The 22754-nt window shown below is 45.5% G+C and overlaps 1 protein-coding gene across 5 annotated transcripts in view; it reads right to left on the reverse strand.

The window, feature by feature from the left end:
• Window positions 1–18892, reverse strand: part of TBC1D8 (TBC1 domain family member 8) — a 117866-nt gene extending 98974 nt beyond the window's left edge. For 3 of the 5 annotated variants that reach the window (XM_087426232.1, XM_087426231.1, XM_087426236.1), the window contains exon 1: window positions 18689–18892. In XM_087426232.1, the coding sequence (XP_087282358.1) occupies window positions 18689–18815 (127 nt within the window). In that variant the 5' untranslated portion in view covers window positions 18816–18892. The remainder of the gene's footprint in view (window positions 1–18688) is intronic. The other 2 variants (XM_087426234.1, XM_087426233.1) reach the window with 1 other exon arrangement.
• Between the last annotated feature and the right edge of the window lie 3862 nt (window positions 18893–22754).

The raw sequence follows: 22754 nt of genomic DNA on the forward strand, positions 1-22754 counted from the left end.
CTTGCTTAGATTCAGCAAGGAGCTCACGGAGTACGGACTGAAGCCTTAAGCCCTCCGGAAGCCAGAGAACACCTTCCTCCCACAGCCACCGGCCATCTCCATGCAGTGCTTCATAAATGTGGTCAGAGGCTGCCAGAAACAGCAAGAGAAAGGAGGTGGAGGACTCACTATAAAGTAATCCCCGACAACAGAGGAATAATTCAAACCTTTTTCCTTTCTTCACACACACACAAGAAACTATTTTCCTCATTACATAAATACAGCATTTAAGTGCTATGTGTCTAAGAAAAGTTCATTTGATATTTCAAGGCTCTATGAGAAATGCCTTCAAACTTTCTAAAAATAATTTCTAAAGAGTCCTATAAGGGTTGTTTGCAAGACTAATCAAGATAAAACTACTACATTTCTAACCCCCAAATCCAAAAATACTCACACTAAAAAGCAACTCTTCAAATTTAAGGAAAAGCTTCATGTTAATTCGACATACATTCAGTTGGCTGGAGTGAGTGAATAGATTTGGCAGGGGTTTTAAGTAAACTCTCAGCTGACACAGCTGAGTTAGTTATTCTCCAAGAGAAGAGAACACCATCACTGTACTCTCACCATAAAGCAAGACTGAATTTGAGGACCAGACCCAGCATAACTTTTTTCTTCAACCTTCTTGAGGATGTGGTCCCTTCTTGAGCTGTGGTACACAGCTCAGGTCTCAGCTGCCAGGAGAACTCACAGATGATTACTTACGAAGTCGTGGGAAAAAAATCCTACAACCAGAGCACCATGAAGGGCAGAGTGGGCACGAATCCGCTTCAAAGCATTCGGAGATGTGGCAGGGCCTCCCCACACAGCAGGACAGGACAAGTGCTCCCCAAAACGGGCTTGCGGGCAGAGACTCAGAGCCTTCACCTTTTCAAGTGCCTTGGAACTAAGCTCCTCAACATGCCAACTATCTCACAGATAAACAATACCGATCACCAAGGAATCTGTTCATGACATTTGTGTGCGAATTAATTTCCTCGGAGCAAATGATATTTTTACGCCTGTTTAAAAAACAAGCAGTCTCCCATGACAGATGCATTCATCATCTAAACAATCGAGCGGCCTTCCGGCCACTCCTCTGCCCAACATCTCTTCCAGCCAACAAACACAGTTGGCAACACAGCACCTCCAGAGCCCACGGGGCACCCGGGGCCAGAGTTCAGATTCCGAAAACACAGTCCCACATTCCTGAAGCTGCTACTCACAGCCACTCCCTTCTAAGAGTAGACAAGAGAGCCATTAAAGAAAAATTGTAGAAAACATCCCATTTTCCATGTCTTGTTCATCCCGACCTGAATATCTCCATTTTTACAGATTTATTAAACACTTGCAAAGTCAGAAACTTGAGAAAATAGACACACAGACATCCAAAAAAAAGAAGCTTCCTTCTAGAAGTTTTATTTCTACAAAGCATGGTAGATTCTAATCTATTAAAATTTCATTTATTTTAAAAATCCTTATTTCTGTTCCAAGCCTCTACTTCCAGTCATCCTCTGCAAAAAGCAACCAAAACCGCAAGCCCTCAAGATCAGAAATAAATCACGTTAGATATTTCCTGTCTTTTTACACCTAATAATAGTGTAAAACAGCTTGCAGAGATGAGGTATAGCAGCTTTTACGATGTGCCACTATGATATAAAACCCAGAGGTTTAGGGGTACCCAAATGCATTGTTTAAAAACTGCCACCTTCCCTAATGCCAGAGTCAGGCAGGGTAACCAACATGCATACATTAAATTCAGAGACATCCCCAAACCTCATTTGAGTTCACAGCTCTTCCTTCATCCATCAGACATTTTAATTACTGGCATTAATTACATTAATTAATTAATTACAGGTAACAAATGAAGTCCAGCCCCTTCCCCTCAACAGCCTATTAGGTTATAATGCCTTGAGGGTAAGAATTCTCTGCCCTCTTCCCCCACCATCTGTGCACAAATGGACTTTCCATCAATATTTGTTGAGTGTTGCTGACTGGTCAGCTTCATAGAAAGAAAAGAAAAGTGCCAGGGCTCTGCTACCAATAGCTTGGCAAATCAGAGGGCCACACCAACCTCGGTTTGCAAAATGAGGATACCAAGAGGCCTAGACAAATCTTTATCAACAGCCTAGCAAACTGGTACAGTCCTAGCTATACAGTCCAGTCCACAGAGGCCTAGACAGACTTGAGAATCAGATGCAAAAATCAAGTCTTCTCAAAAAACTAAATACAGAATTACCATATGATGTCACAATCCCACTTCTGGGAATATGTCCAAAAGAAGTGAAAGCAGAGACTTGAACAGATATTTGCACATGCACGTTCACAGCAGCATTATTCACAATAGCCAAAAGGCAGAAGCAACTCGGTGTCCATCGATGGTTGAATGGGTAAGCAAAACGTGGTATATACAGACAACGGAATGTTATTCAGCCTTAAAAAGGAAGGAAATTCTGCCACATACTACAACATGGGTGCAACTTGAGGCCATTATACTAAATGAAATGTCAGTCACAGAAAGACAAACACTGCATGATTCCCTTCATATGAGGTATCTAGAGTTGTCAAATTCATAGAAACAGAAAGTAGAATGGAGGTTGCCAGAGGCTGGAGGAGGGCGGATGGGGAGCTATTGTTTAATGGCTACAGAGTTTCAGTTACGCAAGGTGAAAAGCGTTCTGGAGATGGATGGTGGTGCTGATTGCAAAACAATGTGAAGGTACTCAATGCCACTGAACTGTACACTTAAAAATGGTCAAAATGGTTAAGTTTTATTTTATATATATTTTACCATCATTTTTTAAAAATCTGTTACTTAAACCATTAACAAACAAAACAACGGTCTCAACAGACACGAGCCCAGCACATGAGGACGGGGAGCAGGTCCGGAGGAGCTAAGCTGGGCTGGGGGAAAGCAGCCCTGGGAGCTTACGTTTCAGGAATCCCTTTATCTTTCTAGAAAGGGCTAAACTCAGACAAGTGAAAACAGAGTGAGAGCATCTCTGCCTCGGATCAGTCAGGCTCCTCATCTGTAAATAAGGAACAGGGGCTTATGGTCTCCATTCACCCTGCCGTGAGCCTCGGAGACACAACAACCAGGAGTCCCCACAGTGAGACGGGGGCCATCCTCGTGACTGGAAGACTTGAACCCACAGCTGCTGAGGTTATTTTTAAACAGGAAGACGAGTCCACTTCATTCCAGTCACCTACAGAAAAGGAAGGGAGCGGGGCACCCTGAAGCGCTGGCAGAAGCCGACTGGGCCAACGCTCACAGAGCAGCAGGGCCGAGCCCCCAGACGTGTCTGCGCCCCGAGGCCCAAGCCAGAGCCCAAGGGCCCCGAGCTAAGCTGTGCTTACAGGTATACCAGTGCCTTGGGCCCTAATGAGGAAAAGGAGCCAGAAAGACTTCAAAGGGGCAGAAGCCGCTTACTTCAATTCTTTTGGCCCCGACACAGAGCTTACAGATAACGTACCTAAAGCAGGCAAGAACCTAAGAAATGTGGCTCCAAGGCCCTACTCCCTGGACTAAATATTTCAGTTTTTAAGGACAAGGGCTACAAAAGCCAAGCTCTTATAATGTGGTAAAAACAACACAAAATGTTTTATTTTTTTTTTTTTGCTGAGGAAAATTCACCCTGAGCTAACATCTGTTGCCAGTCTTCCTTTATTTTGTACGTGGGTCGCCGCCCCAGCGTGGCCGGCGACGAGTGGTGTAGGTCTGTGCCCAGGAACCTAACCTGGGCCGCGGAAGTGGAGCACATGCAACTTAACTACTAGGCCATGGGGCCAGCCCCTACAAAATGTTTTAATGAAGTAAGTTTAAAATGATGCCCAGGCTGACATATTCAAGGGGATTTGCAGTGCACACTTGAGAATTCCAATCCTCGATTAATTACTCGAGTAAGTAATTACTAGAGTAGAGTGACTCTAGATTAATTACTAGAGTAAGTTCCATGAGTGCAGGACTTGGTTTTGTTCGTTACCTGGAAGAGAGTGAGACACACAGAGGCACACAGTAAATACGTGTTGAAGGAACTTCTTTTCCAAGATTTTCATTCTCTTAAAATTCATGTGTTTATTGACCACAATCAAGGCCTAACCTAACACTGTAACATGTACACATGATATTAAAAAGTCTTATGTCCAAGTTGCTTATAGTTTGCGGGAGGTGGAGAACACCTATATACACCATCTGTCCTATTGCCTAGGGCAACCACAACCCCGAGAAACCTCAACTCTTTAAAACCCAGCTTACAAAAATGGTTGTTTCAAACAGAAAAGCAGAAGGTAGTTAGTTCAGACTCACAATAAAGTTACTTTTCCTTCAGAAATTTCCTAAATAAAGGATTTTTTAAAAAAGAGTTATAAGTATACTTTACATTTTGTTATTACAGGCTAAAAACACCTCTATCAAAGTGGACAATTGCTTCCAGGTTCACACAAACTTATTTGTTTATTTAACTTTTTATTTAGAAATAACTTCAAGCTTAAAGAAAAGCTTCAAGAATTGAAACAGGACCAAGAACTCTCATATACCCTTTGCCAGGAAACAGGTTCCCTGCTGTTAACAGCTCACCCTGCTCGCTCTACCATTTGCTCTCTTTCTCCTTCTCTCTCTGTTAATATGAAATATGATATATGATACGATATAATTACACGCAAATTTTTTCTGAATCATTTGAAGGGAGGCTTTTTTCCAAGAATAGGGATATTCTCTTACACAACTTCGCTAAATTCAACACGTGGTCCCTTTATCTACCATTTGTACTCCAGTTTTGTCATTTGACCCAATACTAACACCCTTTATAGCATTTTCCCCCAGTGCAGGACCCTTCCAGGGTCGGGCGGTACATTTAGTTACCACATCTCTGTAGTTTCTTTTAATCCACAACCTTTGTCTTTTATGACTGACATTTTGAAGACAAAAGTCCCCATCCCCCCCTTTTTTTGTTTTTGACAGTTTTGATCAATGAAGTTATTTTCAGCTTGTAATAAAAACATTCTTACATCTGAAATGCTATTATCTTATTCAAATTTATAGATTTTTCTATAAATTTTTAATAATTTGTTCTGTACTTAAAATGTACATCTCTGTGAAGTTGCTAGACATGGGAAAAATGTCTGATTTATACAATTCAATTTAATTCTAAATAAGACTTTTCAGGAATGCATACAGCAATATTACACATATGCATTTGACAGCACGTGTTCCCAAAGCTTCTGGGATTATGATCTCTTTTTGGGTGAGTACATCAGCCATCAAGTCTCTCTCTGAGATTCTCCCTCCCTCCCTCTCTCCCCCCTCTCCTTCTCTCTCTCCTTCTTCCTCCTTTCCTCTCTCTCTCCCTCCCATGCACACATACAGACTTTCTAATGATCTTTCTAGTATAAATGGATGCTCACCTATGGGGACTCTGGTCTTGAATCTTAGTAAGATTTCAGGCACCATCAACACAATCAGATCTCTGGCTTTGCTTACAGTTTGGGTTTCTACAAGTTTTAATTCAAAGAAAGTACATACGTTTACTATTACATGATTCTAGCTTAACTTTGGCTATTAATATAGAATGCTCAAATCCGGCTTTCCAGCCCATATAGGAAGTCAAAATTAAACAAGAAAAGCCACTTTAACAGTGGGATACACATCCTATCAAAGAGAATTTTCCAGTTCTACAAGAGGCTCTCCAACTCCTTTTCTCCTCAAATCCCAAATGTTGTATTTGGATAAATGAAAACAAGCAAAAGGCTGAAAGACAAACACCATCCCCTAGCGCAGACCCTTTCACTGCAAGCCCTCTGAGCAGCAGACATCAGAACTGTAGCGCCAGTAAACGCCACCATCAACCTCACCTAATAGCAACTCCCCAATTAATACACCAGAGCGCAGTGTGAGCACTATTAGCTCACCTGCCTGTGAAGCTGGCTCAGGTACTTTACTTCAACTAGCAGGTGGCGGTGCAGTGGACACACATCTCGTGTTTACTTTACCAGTCCGGTGATATGCACTAGCCAAAACACAGCCGGGAAAACACCAATTCACACGGACTGCCCCCTACTCAAGGAGCATGTGCCCTGGCGTGAGCTCATTGGAGGCTGGGATCTCTGAGCTCCACAGAAGCCCCCACTTCCCAGGAAATCCAGTAACATGAGCAGATTACCGAGACAGGTGACCCTGCTGATTCCAAGGGTAATTTTCACCTCAAGCAGTTTTTGTCCTTCCTGTTGATGCTGGAACCTAATCTCCACATTAAGAGACAGTTCAAGAGCCAGCACTGATGGCCTAGTGGTTCAAGTTCAGCGCTCTCACCGCTTTGGCAGCCCGGGTTCATTTCCCGGTGGTGGAACCACACCACCTGTCTGTCAGTGGCCATGCTGTGGTGGTGGTTCACATAGAAGAACTAGGGGGACTTACAACTAGGATATACAGCCATGCAGTGGGACTTTGGGGAGAAAAAAAAAAAAAGAGGAAGATAGGCAACAATGTTAGCTCAGGGCGAATCTTTCCCTGCAAAAAAAAAGAGAGAGAGAGAGACAGCTCCATTATATTGGGATTAAACAGTGTCCACTTTGAAATGTGAATGAGTCTCCATTCTCTCCTTTACCAAAAAAAAGTCTAAGGGAAGCTACAGGTTAAAACAAAAACACACAGGCACATGCATGCACGCGCGCACACACACAGACACACACCAAGTTTTGGGACACTGGGTTGACTAAAATCTAGTCTCTCCAGCCAAATCCTTGCTGTGATTGAATCCTTGACGGGTGGAAGGTCATGAGCTATATATTCTGAAAGCAATCTATATGTCTTGCTTACATTTTATGTTTATTTTTAATTATAACAGCAACATAACAGAAAGCCAGAATCTACTTTAGCTCTCTACGCTCCCACAGTAGGTGAAATATCCAAATCTCTATCTGAGGTTGAGCTATGCTGTTTCTGCCTTTTAAAAGTGTTTCTGTCATGCAAATATTGCTTCTCAAGTGAGAAACTCCAGAAACTCCTTCCAAACCTTTCATCACCAGGCCAATCCCATTTTAAGAATGCACTATATTTCCTTATTAAAACATCCCTCACCCCAAACATTGAATCACAAGTTGATTTAAAACGCTATTAAATGGACTCAGTAATTCAGAATAGTCAAACTTCTTGGTCAACCTTTGTAATTTACTGAAATGAGATTTAATCTTTATTTTCCTTTGATAAATAAATTCTATTTTTTGAATCCCGATAACATTATATATAATAAGAGACTATTTACATTTATGAAGCTGAGAAATGAAGTCTGGTCAAAACACTTAGTGAAGTCAGATCAGAGTGCCACCAGCACTCACCCCGGACAAGATGGTACAATGGGTGTCCCACACACAGGCACATCAACGCACACCACGTGACCCCAAATGCCAAGCAAGTAACACCATCAATTTTTTTTTTTTTTTAAGATTTTATTTATTCATTTTTTTCCCCCCAAAGCCCCAGTAGATAGTTGTATGTCATAGGTTCACATCCTTCTAGTTGCTGTACGTGGGACTCGGCCTCGGGTTGGACGGAGAAGTGGTGCCTTGGGGCGTGCCCGGGATCCGAACCCGGGCCGCCAGCATCAGAGCGCGCGCACTTAACCGCTAAGCCACGGAGCCAGTCCGCACCATCAATTTTTAACTTGCCATAGTTGCCTCCAAGAATTTCTTTTGCCAGGTAAAATAATCAATGTCCAGTGCTAAGCCAATATCCTTGGGCTCCATTTAAATCAGTTCATTCTTTTGGTGGTCAGTTACAGATTCTCTGAGGCAATTTTTTTTTCAATACTGAGAACTTAACCTCATTTCTAGAGCAAAATTCCTTAGGAAATGGTTGCTGAGCTCCCCCTCACCTGGACGCTTTACCTAGTTCCTTGACTTACTCAAATCCTACCCATGCCCATCTCAAGGCCCAGTAGCTCTCCCCAAAGTCCACAACACCTGCAGATCCAGCATTCAACAGATACTCGATGTGCCCACAAATAATAAATCTGTAACCAAAAAAACCCCCAAACAACTGAATCTCACCTTGACAGAGCTGCCCTCGCATGCCATCCATACTTCCTCACCACCCATCCAGTCTGCAGCCCACTCCTAGACCACATCTACCTGTACCAAACTGCTCTCGCTGAGGTCGCCCATGTCATACAAGCCTTTTCCGAACCATACTGCAGGGTTGATCCCTCCTCCCTCTCTCCTTCTTGAATACACGTTTTTCTTGGTTTCTGGGAAAATACACTCTGCTGATTTCCTCCTGTTCCCCTGATCACTCCTCACTCAGTCCCTCTGTGTTTTCCTCCTTTACAGGCCTTACTAGACAGCTCACAGGCACATCAAACTTAACTTGTCCAAAACAAGTTAACTTTTGCAGATGCTGTTTCCTCTGCTCAGAAGGCCTTTCTCCCACTTTTTACCAGGCTAACACCATCCTACACACTCTGCAGGTCTCGGCTGAGATCACAGGTCCTCAGAGAAATGTTCCCCGATACCCCGACCTAAATGTTTCCCTGTAATTCCCTCTCACACCCCCTGCACCTCCCACCATTTATAATTCTGTATGTTGTGGTATAATAGTGCCCCACCACTACCACCACCACCTCCACCCCTCTAAACTATAAACTTCACGAGAACACAGGCCCTGGCACTATTCAATGAAATGTTCTTTTGGCCTTTTCCTCTTTAAATACAGATAATTAAATGGATTTTGCCAGCATATCTGGAGACTATAACAGTTCGAAGTATAAATGCTTCCACAAAGCAAAAACTGTTTTTGTTATTATTATACAGTCATGCATCGCTCAGCAATGGGGATACGTTCTGAAAAATGCGTCATTAAGCGATTATGTCATCGTGTGAACATCATAGAGTGTACTTACACAAACCTAGATGGTACAGGCTACTAGACACCTAGGCTGTATGGTACTAACCTTACGGGACTACCGTCGCATATGTGGTCCATTGTTGACTGAAACGTTAAGTGGTGCATGAGTGTAACTATTATTGTTTTGCAGGTTAAGAAACTGAAACCCTAGAAAGAATGGGTGACAGTCACTCATCTCTGAGGCTAGAGGAGAGACAAAAATCATTAGCTTATAACACTAAACTGATTTCCTCTCTAGAGAAAAAACTCCAGAATAGGTATCTTTTCATTTCAAATAAAAGTACCTGACTAGATCAGATGCATTTCTGAAAATAGTTTTTAAGCCTCTGTGAAACTAACACACCCCACACATGCTAGATATTTCAAAGACTAAATATAGTTTACTGAGAGGACAAACATCTGAAGCACAGGCAGTCCAGGAGCAATCACGTTCCACGAGGCAATAACGCACCACGGTTTCAATGCCTCTCCTGACCCCGTTACCCACATACAGCTGGTAACCAGAAAAACGCCAAGCTCTCCCAAATTTTAGACTCTGTCTGTATTCTATCAAATTATACGTGCATGGAAGGAAGCATAAAATTCTACAAGGCTCGTGAGAAACACAACAGTCCCCTCAGCCTTCCCTACTCCCACTTCCCAGCTCCCCAAGGGCAACCACTTCCAATTCTTAAGTGACTGTCCTTGCACTTACCTTCACAGCTCCAAAGGGCATGTTTCTATTACCACTTCTCAAATTTTAGTTCAGGCTTTGGCTGTCAGCTTTCGGAAGTGGAGGATCTAGCTCCCTTTCACCGACTAACACCGCTACCGACCACTCACACCTCACTTAGGCAATAATTTTGGTTAAGTCACTAATTGATATTCACATTATTATAACTACGTAAACATTACTGAGAGCTCAGCTTTGTAGTAAAACTATGAAACCTTTCCTAACCTACACAACTTTTTATTTTCCCTGGAGTTAACAACTATCCTGGAATTTTTGGTTTATTTAAATATCAGTAATTTACCCACAAATTTCCCCCCAGCGGGCAGATCTTCCTTCAATATGTACAAGCATGCTGGGTGCTCTATCAATTTCTTCTCTCCTCGGAGTTGTTCTGGAGCCTTCTGCCCTGCTCCAATCTGGACTGAGGGGTCTCCCAGCTGTCATCTTGGGATCTCCCTTCCCCATCATCCTGGAGTTTCACTTTTAATGATTTTTTTTTTTTTATAATTTTTATTTATTTATTTATTTTATCCCCCCAAAGCCACAGTAGATAGTTGTATGTCATAGTTGCACATCCTTCTAGTTGCTATATGCGGGATGCGGCCTCAGCATGGCCGGAGAAGTGGTGCGTCGGTGCGCGCCCAGGATCCGAACCCGGGCCGCCAGCAGCGGAGCGCACGCACTTAACCGCTAAGCCACGGGGCCAGCCCTTAATGATTTTTTCTCACACAAGTAACAAAAAGCACAAACTATTAAAGAGAAATATTGGCACATTTGACTGCATGAAAATTAAGAATTTTGGTTCTTCAAAAGACTCATAACAGAAATAAAAAGTCAAGCCAAAGAGTGAGAGATTTTTTTTTTTTTTTGGTGAGGAAGATTTAGCCCTGAGCTAACATCTGTTGCCAGTCCTTCTCTTTCTGCTAAGGAAGACTGGCCCTGGGCTAACATCCGTGCCCATCTTCCTCTCCTTTATATGTAGGACGCCTGCCACAGCACGACTTGATAAGCTGCATGTAGGTCCGTGCCCGGTATCTGAACCCGTGAACCCTGGGCCGCCGAAGTGGAGCGCATGAACTTAACCACTATGCCACCAGGCCGGCCCCAAGAGTGAGAGATTTTTTAATACATATAATTGAAAAAGAATACAGGACACATAGATACATGTGCATGCACATGCATACACACACACACACACACAGCTCCCAAAATAAGAAAGAGACGGACAACCCAATAGAAAAATTGGGCAAAAGACACAAACGTTTCTCAAAAGGCAAAACAAATACTTTCTAGACACATAAAAAGATTCTCATCCCTATCTATGAGTTATAAAGGAAAATAGCATCTCAGTGGTTCTGAGATACTATATGAATACCTACCAGAATGGCAAAAAGTAACATCTCTGACAATATCAAGAATTGGCAAAGATGTGCCAGTATGGGAATTTTTACACACTGCTACCAGAACCGTAAATTGGCACAATCACTTTGGAAAGCAATTTGGAATTATCTAGAAAAGCTGAAAATGCACATCCCTATGACCCAGCATCAGGGCTGTTCACAAATGTTCCAGTTTTCTTCTCCTTCCAGGCATATGGTAGGATGGCACTTCCCCATGTCTCTGAGGTTACACAGAGCCATGGATTTGCTTTGGCCAATGTAATGTGAATAGAAGGGACAGGTGTCACTTTCAGGTAGAGGCTCTAAGAGCCAGAATGAGATTCACCAAATTGCTTTCCCCTTACCATGGTGATCGTGGAAGCATTAGGAATGGAACCTCCATCAGCCTGTATTCGAGAGCCCACAATGAGAAGAGACCCCTGCGGACCCACACTGGATAGACAACATGAGGGAGAAGTAAATTAATGTGAGTCCACTAAGATGTTTGGAGTGTTTGTTACCTCAGCATAACCTAGCCCATCTCAGCTGATACACTCAACAAGGTCATTCATAGGGATATTCTCCAGAGAAACTTTTACACATGTGAACATTATATAAGAATGTTCACAGCAGCATTATTTGTAATAGCAAAAAGAAGAAACCCAAACATCAACTGACAGGAGAATGATTAAATAAATAATGGTATATTCATTCAATAGATTACTACACATCAACAGAAATGAATGAACATGGTACATGCATCACCATGGTTCAACGTTAGAGAAACATTACTATAGAGAGAGAGAGAGACAGATAACTATAAATATAACTGGGGAAGGAGAAAAACAACCTATAGAAAAATACATAAAGTATGATTCCCCTTGTATAAAGTTATAAAAACATACAAAAGTAAACAATGTATTGATTAGGGATACATATAAATGTGTTAAAACTAAAAATAAAATCAAGGAGTATTAACATATAATTCAGGATAGTAATGCCCACAAGGGAGGGAGGGTATATATTCAGGAAAATACACAAGAGGTCTCTCAGGCATTGGAAATATTCTATTTTTTAGTGACAGATGGCGGGCACCGTTATTACTTATACTTCACATTTACATTATATACTCCTATGCACAGAAAAGATTTCACCTTTAAAAACTTCAGGCAAACTACCATCCTATTTATTATTTTTGAATGTCCATTCTCTATTAGCAACTATTTATTCAGAATAAAACCAATCATAAAATATGGTACATTTTCCTAAGGAGATCTTATTAGGGGCTATTTATTTTGTTGTTGATTTTTATTCCCTTTTTTTAAAATTAAAAAAAAAGGAAACAAAAAATAATAAAATCTGATGGGACAACACACTCACCAAATGTTCAAGAACATTAATGACTCGAATTCACAGAGCTGTGTCAGTTGGCTGGTGAGGTACTAGGGAGATCATTCTGGGTCTGTATGGGATCATTTACATCAAGGTTACCAACAGGTGGTTCTAACAGCTGGGCTGGCGCAGCTAACAAACTACCACTAGTCCTCACAAGCACGCAGGGCAGGTGTGAGAAACAGCAATAACAACACTCTATATTAGTTATTCCGGTTTTCTGCCTAATTTCCTTTTTAGGACGATGCGAAACATTTCTCAACCCCAAAGGCTCACACCTATCAGTTCTCCTTGGACATCCATGCATTCACTAAATATCTATCATGCGTGCTCCAGTGACAGAAACTGTTCCAGGGCTGGAGGCACAATGGTGAGGGATGCAGACCTGGGACCCCCCTTCTGGAGTTCAGGGTCCCTTCACGTGAAACAGATAAAGCCACAAAGAGCCCCATCACGACAAACAGTGGTGAGTGCTCTAAAGGCAAAGTAGAGAGCATACAAGAGGATCACGGGAGGGGTCAGGTCCAACATCTCCAGGCAGTGGAGCTCAGGCTGGGCCCCGAAGGGTGAGCAGAACTAGCCGGGCAGAGGGGATAGCCAGTGAAGGCCCTGGGAGAGGAGAGGACCTGACACACTGGTGGGTCTGTGCTTAAGAGCAGAAGGTGAAGGAGAAGCAGCCCTGAGAGGTGGTACAGGGATAGCTCACGCAACACTCAAGGAGCTGTTAAAATATGCTCAGGGCTGCTTTTTTTTTTTTTTAAGATTTTATTTATTTATTTTTTTCCCCAAAGCCCCAGTAGATAGTTGTATGTCATAGCTGCACATCCTTCTAGTTGCTGTATGTGGGACGCGGCCTCAGCATGGCCGGAGAAGCGGTGCGTCGGTGCGCGCCCGGGATCCGAACCTGGGCCGCCAGCAGCGGAGTGCGCCCACTTAACCGCTAAGCCACGGGGCCGGCCCATCAGGGCTGCTTTTTAACACAACTGATCAAAGTTTAACAAAATAGGGGGGAAAATCTGTGCTGGAAATATGACCAGATTTACTAGTTTCATTTTAAATAAATTCCTCCTTTATCCAATGCTGCCAGAATGTGGAGTCAAGATCATAAAATCCTATCCTTTCACACCTAGTAAATGAATTCTTTAAAAGCTACAAGCTTCTCAATCATTTTCAGCTCTTCCCAGAGTCCCAATTAGGCTGAAAGAGTTGGCCTCTACTCCCCACACCCGCACACCCGCACATTTGTACCTCACATTATTTCCTGGAGTGACACAGACCATGCCTTGTTTGATTATCTAATTACAAATACATTGCCCTTATTATGCTCTCATTAAATGCAACTGTTGGAAACCCCAAAGCTTTTATTAATGGCTTATCAGCCCTTACACATGTATCAGTTATTTTACCTAGATAAATCCTCCGATTTATGATTCTGAAGTCAAAGTACTTCCTTTATTTGTGGTTTCTTCCTGAATGTACCATATTCTTCCACAATACTGCTTGTGGAAAACAAAACCAAAGCATGTAAGACTCGAGAGCCAACCTATGGGAAGTCGACACAATGCCATGGCTGCCCTGCCCTGATCCCTCCCCCTCAAGGACCTTGGTGGAGATGAAATCCACCAACAAATTCAGCTACCTGAGCAGGACTCGAGCCAACGTCAGATGGACTAGCCAAGAAAGGCAACACCCATGCTGGGCTTCACCAGTTTCCAACCTTTCAACAGAGTCATTCTGAGCAAGCCTAGTGACCCCACATGAATCGCTGGCGTCAGTTTCATCCCCACCTGTCTTGGGACACTGTTCTAAAAAGGCAGCAGATGATGCACTCTGAGCACAGCCACTCACACTCAATGCATGGAACACTGAGATGAAGTTCCCTGTATTTACTAGGATTTAACATGGTCAAAGCAGCCCTGTACCCAAATCCTGCTAGCACAAATTGCAATTTAAATATTAATCTCCTCATTACACTTATTAAATACTGCACTAATAGATAAATGAATGTTTCCTACATCCTTCACTACAGTGCAAACTTCTTCACAACACCTTTATTCTGTGAAGCCCTCTTGTTATTCAACTTTTTAAATGTTACTTTACTTTTCTTTTTTCAAACCTACTAGGTGGCAAGCACAACAAAGCCCTTGAGGGATATAGTTTATTTTAATTCTAACCCTCATTTTAATTGGAACCCTTGTGCATTGCTAGTAGGAATGTAAAATGGTACAGCCACAGTGGAAAACAATTTCTAATCCTCTAAAGTAAGCTTCATTATTGCCCCTCTCTTGAGGCTGGGTTATAACTAAGGCTCAAAGAAAGTGAACAGACTAGCCCAAGGCCTCTCGGCCCAGATTTGTAACCAACAGACTCATCTTGACTCCAAAGCCCATATTTTCCACTACACCATACTTCTCCGTGACCCTAACCCTTAGGAAATCGATTAGCCCATAATACTACAAACGCAAGGACAGGAACAGGGGCTGAGGACAGACATTCTGAAAAGCAGAAAACACCAATATCTTATGCAAATTACAACTTTTTAACTGCCAGCCTCTTTGGGAAAAGTATTGCAAAATTAGGAAAGCACATAAAACAACACTGAAAAAAAATAACACCCTTCAGGAAGCACATCTGGGTGGTGATACTGGGTCTTTAAAGTTATGTTTAGGCCACTCATTTTATTTTTTTATTTTTTTTATTTTTTAAAGATTTTATTTATTTATTTTTTCCCCCCAAAGCCCCAGTAGATAGCTGTGTGTCACAGCTGCACATCCTTCTAGTTGCTGTATGTGGGACGCGGCCTCAGCATGGCCGGAGAAGCAGCGCGTCGGTGCGAGCCCAGGATCCGAACCCGGGTCGCCAGCAGTGGAGCGCGCTCACTTAACCACTAAGCCACGGGGCCGGCCCAGGCCACTCATTTTAAGTGCTTAGAGAACACGGGGGGAGAGGGCAGTGATGCTGTTCTTCGTCCACTGCCTCCCCCATGCTAACTTCTCCCACTCTTTGTTCTCCCAGAGCTGACTGAACTTTTATAAGAAATATTCCCACGGGCTGGAGACTGTATGCAAGTGAATACTGTATAACTTTACTTCCTCCCTTCTCAGGCAGCAAATTCACTTCTGTCAGGGGAGTTTGGCAACATCTTCTAAGACTGTATTCAGCCACACCACGTTCTAAACGGAGGAAAAGGTCACTGCCTCCCACTACGGCCCCCAGGCCCAGGATTTCCTTCTCCAGACCGGTCCCAGGGGTGGTAACGGAGGCCACCTGAGAAGCTGGTGCCATGATCCTTCCCCCTCAAAGGAAGCAGCTACAACAAAAGACAGAAGGAGGAGGTCTCTGTTTCCCATCCACTCCCTCCAGCTTTCCACAGTGGTCAGACTGGCAGGTAAACAGGAAGCCAAGAAGAGAGAGGGGATGTTCCACTTGATCAGCTCAGCCTCAGTCAGAAACGCTGGGCCTCCACTCCCACCCAACTTCTAAGAAAAAAGTGGGATCCATCATTCATGCATGTATTCATCCAACTATTCAGCCTGCAAATGTTTACTGAGCATATACTGTGTGATAGAGACCATCATAGGTAAAACACCTGCCCTCATGGAAGAGATAATTTAGTAGAGAGACACAACAAACAAAACAGATAAGTACACTGTGTATCAGAAAGTGAGAAAGTTATGGAGAAGATAAAACCGGAGATGTGTATAAGGAGTGTGTGTGTGTGTAACTAGGAGGATGAATTATAATCCTCAATGAAACAAAACCTTATATTTCTGAAGGTGGGCAATTTTTAAACACGTCAGATTATTTTAAATGCCAATGGAGACCTCATATGTTTAAGCTCCTACTGTCTATTAACAAATTCAGCATCGCAATAAAAGAAAAGAGACACTTCTTCCTTCATGCCCCCTTACATTTTACTTCCAACCCCTCTCAACCATCTCTACTTACTTCTCTCCAAAGAAAAGCCTAGAACAGGTCAGAACCCACATCACGTTAGGCCCCACTATTTTCATACATAAACTCAATCTAAGTTTTAAACCTTTAAAATAAATCGCTAAAAATTTGCCAAATGAGAATTCTACATTTTCTGAAAACCACCACCAATATGGAGCTGCCGTCAGTGTCACATCAGTCTTGATTTCCCAACATTGGTAAGTGGCCCCGTTAAGACCAGCCCAACGGTGGATGTGGTAACTCGCGGTTGCTCAATGGGCACAGCATGTCATTTGCTTCCCAGCTAAATGTCCAAAGGTAAAGTGTCCAGCTGCCGAGGAGATGTCATCCTTTCACGATCAACAAGAGGTTCTGAGTCTCCAAGAAATAAAGCAAAGTGTCATCTGCCTTTTTGTGGGGTATTTCGCTCCCTTTTTTGGTTTACCTTATTGCATTTAAGAATTAAGAAAATTGTGCATATCCACAGTAAGCCCAAACCAAAGTCAACACCAAGTAATGACAAAGCCATAGGTACAATGACAATATGAGACCGGCTTGATTTTGGAATGCAACAGGAGGGGGACCGCATCATTTTGAGTTCATCACAGAGAAAGCCTGGACAACAAAGCCAGGCTCTCCAGAAGGGCAGCTGGCCTGAATCTCTATCAGACATCATATGAGAGGCTTTGCCCTCCTTGTCTGGACCATCTACCCTGCTAGATGGTGAATAACCTGAAGTCTTTCCCAAAGCAGCCACACGGGCAACCCACACAGTGTGCAGTGGACTAAGTGAACGAAAGCACTTGGTGGACAAATGTTCCTTATGTTTCCCATTTCACAAATTTTCAAGCCCTGTCCTTACCCTCTACTAAAGGAGACCATTTATAGGCTGGATACCATCCTTAAGGCACCAAAAATTAAGATACACTACCCACAAACGACTGGGGGGCCAAACCCCTCCTCTGGCCTCTTTGCCTCTGATGGGCCTCACAGGGCACTACCAATCTCCATTTCCCAAGAGCTCTGGCATCAAGTGCCACTGTGCTGCTCAGGGGTCCAAGGCGGCTATGGCCTCCTGCCTCCTACACTCTCTCCTCAGACCTTAAAACAGCTCCCAGAGAAGATCTCCTGCTGCTCAACCTGTCCCCAGGGCTCACTACAACCCTAGGTCACCCCACTACCCCTTTCATCCACACTCCTCAACTACCCCACCACTCTTCCAGCCAGAATCCAACCAACTCCCACCCACTCCTTCAGGGTTAGGGAAGTGTGCCCTCTGTCAGGAATCCAACTGCCGGCTTTTTCGCCTTCTGAGTCTAAAGTACAGGAAGGGTAACCCCCCTTGCATTTGGCTGTGCTGTTTCAGGGCGTACTGATCACATTTCCCCACAGACTGTACTCCAGGAGGGCCTCCCCCAGAATAAACAGACAACAGTCACCAACAACAAGCCCAGGGACCCAAGTGTGGTCCCTTGACCTCTCTCTCTGACCTTGGTCTCCTCCTCGGTGTAAGGAGGGATGTGATGGAAAGAAGATCTAAGGTCCCTTTTATTTCAGATTCCAAATTTTGAAAATTCCATATAGGTTCCCTAGACACAACTGAAAAAGGCTAATAAATTGTTCCTCCACTGACCCGTTTAAATAAGTATCCCAGCTAATGCAAGCTGGCCTCAATTTTTTCAAATGCTTGATTTTCTAAGAGCTTTGGATCATAACTTTTAGGGGGAAAAAATGCTTTGTTTTTCACACATTTTACAAGCCTGAGTTTTCTACTCCTTTCATTCCTTGGAAGAAACTGAAGAGGGACTGACGTGCTCGATTCTGCTACTAAGATCACGAGCTTGGGATTCGCACTGCCTCGGTTTCTCCTCCGGACTTGGAGACGGTCCCCACCCGCCCTGCCGACACGCCCGACGGTCCCGGATCGCCAGGGCCTCCCGGGCTGCGCCCGGCCGCGGGCTGGCGCGTGTCCCCAGCCGACACACCACCTGGAGCCTCGGGCGCGTCCAGACGGCCGGCCGGCCGGGGCGCAGCCCGCTGTCACCCGGCCCCGCACCGCGGCCCGCGCTCCCTCCGGTCACGCTCCAGCCCGCGTTCCTCCTTCGATTCCCGAGCCAACTCTGGCCTGCAGGCGGCCACCGAGCCAGGCGGCGAAGGCACCTGCGTCCCCCGGAAAAACGCACGAGCCCGCAAGTCCCTTCTGCCACAACCTCGACGGGGGCTGGCCAGAGGAATGCGGCAGAAAGGAAAACAAGCCCGCGGCGGGGCCGGCCCGGCCCGGCCCGGCGGCTCCCAGGAAACCGCCACCTGCGAGGCGGCCCGGCGGGGAGCGAGGTCGAGGCCGCCCGCCGCGCCCCTTACCCGTGAGGCGGCCGCCCCCCTCGCCGTGCCCGCGGCGCCGCTGCAGGATGAAGTAGCAGCTGCTCTTCTGAGTCACCCAGAGCTTCAGGGCGTTCTTCAGCAGCACCTCCTCGGGCTTGAGCCACATCGCGGCGGTCTGGCCGCGCCCGCGGGCCCCGGCTCACATCGCCCCGGCCGCCGGCCGCGCCGGCCCGAGCCCGCTGAGGAAGAGGCGGCGGCGGCGGCGCGGGCCGCGGCTTCAGCGCCCCGCGCGAGAGTCCGCGAGCGGCGGGCGCAGCTCGCCCCGCGCAGCCCGCCCGCTGGCCCCGCCCCGGGCCCCGCCCCCGGCCGCCCCGGCCCCACCCCCTGCGCCCCCGCCCCCTCTCCCCCCTCCCGCCGCTCCCGCGGCGCCGCCGGGGTTTCCGAGTCCAGCGGCTCCGGCGCACAGTTCCGGAGCGGAGGGAGGAAGTCCCGTCCCTGCCGCCAGGTTCCCGCTCGGCGCCCCGCTGCGCCCTCCTCCCTCCTCCGCCCCTCCCGGGAGACAGCTCCGCACAGCCGGGGGCGTCTCCCTGCCCCTCGTCCCGAGAGGAGGAGGAGGCCGGGGAGAAGACGTCTCGTTCTCACAGCCGCGCGTTGCCCCCCCGCCCCGCCCCGGGACACTGATCTTTTGGGGGACGGAATGTCCGCCAGGACACCCAGGTGTGTTTGGAGTAACATCGCAGTTAACATAACAGGCAACGTTTTTACAGAGAACACAAAATAGCCTTCAAGATTAAAAAATTATTTTCCGGCTTTTTAAAGGCTCGGCACCCGTTTCTGATACTCTCACCAGGGATCCACCGGAGCTGCGGAACAGGCAGCGATGTTGGGGGACCCTGAGACGAGGATGAGACCGGACGCCACAAGGGGCGCCCCTCGAGGGCATGGAAGATGTCGCTCTTAGGGCCCCCCGCGGGTCCCCTCCACGGGAAGGCAACCAGTCACGCTTGTTCTGAGAGAATGAGAAGCTGGGAAACGTGGAGTAGGTCTCAGTAAAGAAAAGCTGTAGGGAATGGGCGGGTAGAGTTTTAATGAGTACTTCCTCACAGCTGTTGTAGAAATAGACCCCTGCTGGCTGGTCTTGACCAGGCTGGGGGACCTCCAGCTAGCTCCTGGGGGAGGCAGTTACGTCCAACACCCTAGCAAAAGAGAGGAAAAGAAAAACTCCATCAGGATGTCCCTCGGGTTTTGACAAAGGGATCCCTGACCGAATGTGACTGTTGATGAGGACGGAACTCGAGAGTAAATCCCCCACAGGACGCCTGGGAACTGAGTGGAACCTCTTCACTGGAAGCCAGGGAACCTGTTTGCAGAGGATCAGAAGGGATCAGCTCAGAAGCTGGGACCTGGCCTGGCAGGTAAGAAGCCGTGCAAAGGGCCCTGTGCCAAGGGCAAACAGGAATGCCCACCCAGTGGGCAGGGGCATCTGTGGTCCAGAACTGGCAGGCCACTGACAAATATCCTCTGAGGAAAACTGAGGAAGGAAGTCAGCCATCATCAGTAGGATTTGCCTGCACTGGAGCATACAGAGTGCTCGGGGGTGGCAAGGAGATATTCCTTCCAGAAACATTCCCTGACACCTCCCCTTCTCAGACACCCTGCCAGGCCATGGAATTGCAGAGATAAACGGGAGGTGGGCCTTGCCCTGAAGAAGTCACAGGCAGGGAAATAGGCACAGACGGTGTGGTGAGAGTCATGGTTGGGACAGAGGGGGTGTCCAGAACGAACCGTCAGTGCCTCGGCGCGGGGACTGAGAAAGCCTCACATCACGGCTGTTGCTTGACCAGGGCTTGAAAAATGAATACGTCTGCCACAAGGTCAAGTAGGGGAGGGCACGTCTGGTAGATGGAACAGCACGGATGACATTGTGGTTTGGGGGACACCCCTGGAGATAAACTGCTCTAGATCAAATCCCGTTCCTGCTGCTAGTTAGCTGTATGACCTTGACCTTGGGCAAGATATGAATCTCAGTGAGCCTCAGTCTACTCAACCATAAAGTTGGGAAATCATAGTGCCTCCTTTATAGGTACTATCCAGTATATATTATAACATATTGAAGCGCTTGGAACACACGTAAGCACTCAATACATGTCAGCTATTATTGCTAAATGTACACAGGTTCCTAGAAGTGAAACAATCCACATACACTCACTCACATTTTAAACTTTATTCAGCTCTTATTATCTGCCAAGTATTAAATATGACAGAAGCATAGAAAGGGATATGTGAAAGCAGTTGGGAGGGGATGGGAGGTGCCCCTTGTGGGGAACTGTGCCCTGACCTCTCTCTTCCCATTCCCGAGACTCCTGCCTCTGCCTCCCACTAGCCAAGTCAAATAGAAGCCAGAAGTCAAAGGAGCCGGAGGATGCAGTCCGCAGAGGTCAGCCTCCCGGCACAGAGCAAGGTGGAGAAGATTGGAGAGGGGATCTGGAGGGACCAGTGCAGAATATCCAGCACAGGTGGTAACAACTTCCTGCTGTGGCTCATCTCTAGGTGCTCAACACCCCTTTTTGGTGTTGTGGGCTGAATTGTGTCCCCCCAAATCCGTATGTTGAAGTCCTAATCTCCAGTACCTCAGAATGTGACCTTATTTGGAAATAGGGTCTTGCAGTTGTAATTAGTTAAGTTACAATGAGATCATTACAGTGGGCCCTAATCCAATATGACTGGTGCCCTCATAAAAGGGAAATTTGGACATAGACATGCACACAGGGAGAATACCATGTGAAAATTGGAGTTATGCCACAAGCCAAGGAACTACCAGAAGTTGGGAGAAAGGCCTGGAACAGATCCTTCCCTGCTGCCCTTAGAAGTAATGAACCCTACCAACACCTTGATCTCAGACTTCTAGCCTCTAGAACTGTGAGACAATTTCTGTTGTTTAAGCCACATTGGTTGTACTTTATTATGGCGATCCTAGCAGACAAACGTAGTTGGCTCCCTAATCGTGTCCACATCTGTTCAGTAGCATGTCTCTTGAACCATTCTCAGTTAGATTCTGTTTCCTGCCAGGCCCCTGACTGATGCCAGCAGTGACCCCAGGAAACACAGTTCCTCAGTATGGAATTCTGGCTGGCTTGCTCACGTATTTGTGCATGCATAGGGAGCAAAAGGGATGTGGTAATCCGTGGCATACAGTGGCAGCAGGATTACTCAAATTAGTACTGGTAGTGGTGTGAGGGGCAGACGGAGGACAAAGCTTTGGGGACTCTTACTGCTGTTGTGCTTGATTGCTATAGCAACAATGGTAATTACAAAGATTGTACAGTGAGATTACTGTTTCTGACTACCCTGGAGAGTTTTAAAAAACAAAAACAGGGCCGGCCCTGTGGCTTGGTGGTTAAGTGCGCGCGCTGCAATGCTGGTGGCCCGGGTTCGGATCCCGGGTGCGCATCGAGGCACCACTTCTCCGTCCATCCTGAGGCCGAGTCCCACATACAGCAACTAGAAGGATGTGCAGCTATGACATACAACTATCTACTGGGGCTTTGGGGGGAAAAAATAAAATAAATAAAAAAAATAAATAAAAAAAATAAAAAAAAAATATAAGCGTGAAGTATTAAATTCCCATCTCAAGGTACAGATGTGAAATTCAAAGAATCCTTTATCTGGTATGGCCATAGGACAGACAAGCATCATCTTCAGATCCTAAATATAATTGTTCAGGTTACAGAATTATTTCAAAGGTTAAGTGCTCAACCTCAGCAAGTTCTCTTGCTAACATTAGAACACTGATTGGGAGGTAGGACCGTAGACTTGTGATAGGAATATTTGGGTGGACCCAGACAAAGAGGTAATTATGGGATGCGATAGAGGTGTTAGCTAACGCTACAGTGGCAATGATATTGCAATATAAATGTATCAAATCAGTATGTTGTACACCTTAAACTTACACAGTGTTACATGTCAGTTATATCTCAATTAAAAAAAAAGTTCAGCACAAAAACAAAAAAAAGAAATAGAAGACAGAGAATAACAGAATTAGAACAGAAATTGATAAAATTATCAAGAAGTTATTAAAACAAATATGTCATAGAGAAAACAGAAA

This window comes from Ceratotherium simum, chromosome 40, assembly GCF_057802395.1.
Source record: "Ceratotherium simum simum isolate JZ-2026a chromosome 40, ASM5780239v1, whole genome shotgun sequence".
Lineage (NCBI taxonomy): Eukaryota > Metazoa > Chordata > Mammalia > Perissodactyla > Rhinocerotidae > Ceratotherium > Ceratotherium simum.